The 3,707-nt window shown below is 58.8% G+C and overlaps 1 protein-coding gene across 1 annotated transcript; it reads left to right on the top strand.

Moving 5' to 3' along the window:
* The first annotated feature begins 1,474 nt into the window (after positions 1 to 1,474).
* On the top strand, positions 1,475 to 3,707 carry IL4 (interleukin 4). The gene is made up of 5 exons (XM_086470846.1): positions 1,475 to 1,609; positions 1,896 to 1,943; positions 3,307 to 3,411; positions 3,462 to 3,488; positions 3,603 to 3,707. The coding sequence occupies exons 1-5, from the start codon at positions 1,475 to 1,477 to the stop codon at positions 3,705 to 3,707; spliced, it is 420 nt and encodes a 139-aa protein (XP_086326972.1).

Raw genomic sequence — 3,707 nt, forward strand, 5'->3', positions numbered from 1 at the left:
TTCTGTTCATTTATTCTAGCTTCGCAGCTTTCCACTGTGATCACTGGGGAAACCACTGTGTCTGCGGGACAGGATCACCAACTCCATCCCTTTCTCCAGCACTACTTTAGGCAGGGAGCCTCCCATCACCACCCAGCCCAGACCAGTGGGGTGGCTCCACGCATCCCGGTGAGGAGCTCAGCCCCACAGCTGCCACCCGCACAGGCCGCCGCTGCCACCACCGTGCCGTCCCGCAGCCGGAGCGCGCTCGCTTATCTGCTCTCCATCGCAAGCAGTGCAGGTAGGAAACGGCGCAGCTCTCCGCTGGCAAATCCCTCGCAAAGGTCTTTCTGAGTCAGTGGCACTAACTTCATCTGAGGCATTTCGTAATTAGACAAACAAAACTACTGTCAGTCTGGCTGCTCCTGGATTAATCGAGCGCTCGCAAACTCTTATCAAGCATCTGATGGCAAGTTGCTATTTGAGTTACAAAAATACCTATTAGTTATTACAAAACTCCGAAGTTTCCCAGCTCAGCTAATTTCTCAGCGTGATTTCCTGCGGCAGCGCTGGTTGGCGGGGAAGGCAGAGCCCATCACCTGAACCTCGCTCAGGCGCGTCCCCGAGCGGGGCAGGACGGGCCAGGGCCTCCAGCTCGCCGAGATGCTGGAGGGGTGTCACAAACCCCCCCTGCCTGCTTTTCCCATGCGAGCACCAGCGCTCCCGGCAGGACCACCAGCTCCCTGTCCCTTGCCTGCATCCCCGCAGGGTGCCACGGGCAGGGTCACACTGTTTTGGGGGTCCCGTTTGGCTAGGAGGGCGCCCAGCTCTCCGTAACCCCCCTGGCCCCGGGAGGCGGCAGTGACCTGCTCCAACCCAGGAGGTTTTTGTCCCCACGAGCCCCAGGCTCTGCTGCGCTTTCTGTTTCTCCGCGGGCGCAGGTTAAGATAACCCTAGACAGAAAATGGTATGCAGATAAAGGATGCTTTGCATGATTTGGAGATATTCAAATGAAACGCCAGCCGAGCGATGGAAGAGGTCGTAGGATAATGAAGAGGGAAAAAAAGAAAGCAAATTTCCATGAGTTGAGCGCGGTCAGAGCTGGGGGTCTCCCCACTTTGGCCACTTTCACCTTGTGGTGTAGAGAAAGTCTTGGGATACGGAGAAATGAAGACGCCCCAAACCGGGCAGCTTACACACCTCTCCTTTGTGCGTGACCTGACTCCTACCACCGTTATCTTACGGTGGAAATTTCCTACGTTGAAACGTAATGCGAGATCAGAAGAAAATCTTGACTTTTACGAAAAAAACCTGTTGTCCTAATTGGATAGGAGCAACTTTGGAAAGTGCAGATAAGGGAAAAATAAGTTTTTCCTATGGGTTCAGCAATTTCACAGCCATAAATTGAGATGCTTCTTCCAGAAAAGCACACACAGGTATAGATCACCAAAATATCCACCAACTGCGAGCTGAGGGGGTTCAGTCCAAGCAGGCCATGAACAGCCCGGTCCCGGTCCTGCTCGCCTTCCTGGCGCTGTCAGCCTGCCAGGGCCACACGGCCGCCCGGCCGCAGACCTCCAGCTTCCTGAAGGAGAGCATCAGGCTGCTGAGCAACCTCGGGGAGACGACGGTAGGGCTCTCGCTCGCACGGCTCAGCCTTCACCCGCCGATGGGAGGGACAGGGTGTTTTGCTGGGCTCGGCCAGAGCGATGCTGAGTCAGAGAAAGGTGCTGAGCGTGCAGCGCCGAGGCAGAGTGCGTGGGTCACGGCGCTCCCGGGGGTGGGGACCGAGGGCGGACAGATGGAAGGACGGACGGATGGACGGGGGGAGGGGGGCACAGCTGCGTGTGCATGGATGGATCTGCAGCAGCAGCTTCTCTAGCCTGACTGCTCCTCTCCTTCGTGTCTTGCTAAAGGTTTCCTGTGACAAGATGAACGTGACCAATATTTTTGCAGGCGATAAGGTAAGAGAGGGAAAAAAAAAACCCACCCCTAACTCATCCTTGCTCGAAAACAATCATATGGCTACGATGGGTACGGGGGGAGGATGCTGGGGGCCGGAGGAGAGCACGGGGCAGGCGTGGAGTCCTGCCCATCCCGGTGCAGCGCTGCACGGGAGCGAGGAGCCCATGGCCAGCCCCGAGCAGCGATGCTGGGGCTGCCAGGCTGGTCTTCCCAGTGCCCAGCACGGGTGCCCTCACCTTCCCACACCCACCTCCACCTCCAGCCAAAGCGGCATCGGCTGCTGCCGGCCACCCCAGCGGCGAGGAGGAGGCCAGAAGGGCGGGCGGGAATGGGCAGCGCGTGTTTGAGCGGCAGTCAGGTTTTCAAGCTTTTCAGAAAGGAAGAGAGGAACTTCTTCCTTCGCCTTGGAGCGGTGTGTCACCCTCTCGCTGACACCCACACGCGCCTATCGCGCAGCATCTCAAGCGCTGGTTAGACACACTATCCCTCTTTAGCCCCTTATCTGGGGGAAGGCTCCTCAGTGAGCACAAGATTTAATAGCAGATAATAAAGCCTATTTCTGCTCTGAAAATTGCTGCCTAAGCCAAGCTCCCCAGCACCAGAGTTCCTGTTTTCACAGAAAGCCGATGCCCTCACCTCCCACTGCCATGGGGGCAGGGGCGTCCCTGCACCCCCTCCTGCCACAGGGACCAGCCCTGGGAGGGAGAAGAGGCGCCCAGGATGCTGCACAATGCAACGCCCGCAGACCCGGCCGTGCTCACGGGGACGGGCCCATCGCTTATTTGGTGGTGCCATTTGGGGAGAAAGGGGAGGAGAGGGGAGCAGGCAGAGCTGCCCGGGCTCCTGCAGCGAGGTGCCATCGGGAACAGCCCCCGGGGAAGACGCCTGGAGAGTTTCATTACCGGCAGCACTTCACTTATTAGCTCCTCACCTGCCTCACGTCTCTGCTACGGGGCTTGATCTACTCAAAGCACCTGACGGAAGCAACCTCTTCCCAGGGGCTTTTGTTATTCCCGTAGAGCCTCTGCCCACTCAAACCAGTTTCGTTCCCACCTGCAGGACCCCGCAGGGAGCAGCTCCCCCAGCACAGGGTCCCACATTCCCGCCCACGCCAGGAACACGGGGCTCTGAGCACGTGGGTGCTCCCGGCTGCGCCGAACCCTGCCGCAACACCGCGCCGGGGCCGGGAACGGACCCGTGTGTGCCCGCAGGCGGCTGGGAAGCTGCAGGGAGGCTCTGACACCTCGAGCGGTCACTTTGCACCCGCCCTTTAGGACAAAAACGTGTTATCGGCGCTGTTTTAACCTGCAGCCACGACTGTACGGAAGGGTTTCTAAAAACCCCACGTGTGTCTTTTCCCAGAGAGACGACGACATGGAGACCTTATGCAAAGCCACCGCCGTCCTTCAGGAGAGCCAGAGCTGCCACGGGAACCTGGAGGGCGTTTACCTCAACTTGCTCAAGCTGGTCCAAAGGCACAGCGTGGTCCACCAGGTAAGGCAAGGCTCCCCCTCGAGCTTTCTGCACGGCCGGCTTCTCCCTCGGTCACCGCTTTGGCTTGCAGCCCACCCCCTCCAGCACCAGCAGCCAACACCAGGCTGCAGAGCCAGATTCCCCCCCCAGCAACCATCCTAACAGCTGTTTTTTCCCTACAACAGCCGCCCTGTGCCCTGGCAGCGGGCAACACTACCTCCCTGAGCGAATTCCTCGAGGACTTACGCAGAGTCCTCCAGCGATTAGTAAAAGACTGGAATCTGAAGTGA

This window comes from Leptosomus discolor, chromosome 10 (genome assembly GCF_034619465.1).
Source record: "Leptosomus discolor isolate bLepDis1 chromosome 10, bLepDis1.hap2, whole genome shotgun sequence".
Classification (NCBI taxonomy): Eukaryota; Metazoa; Chordata; class Aves; order Leptosomiformes; family Leptosomidae; genus Leptosomus; species Leptosomus discolor.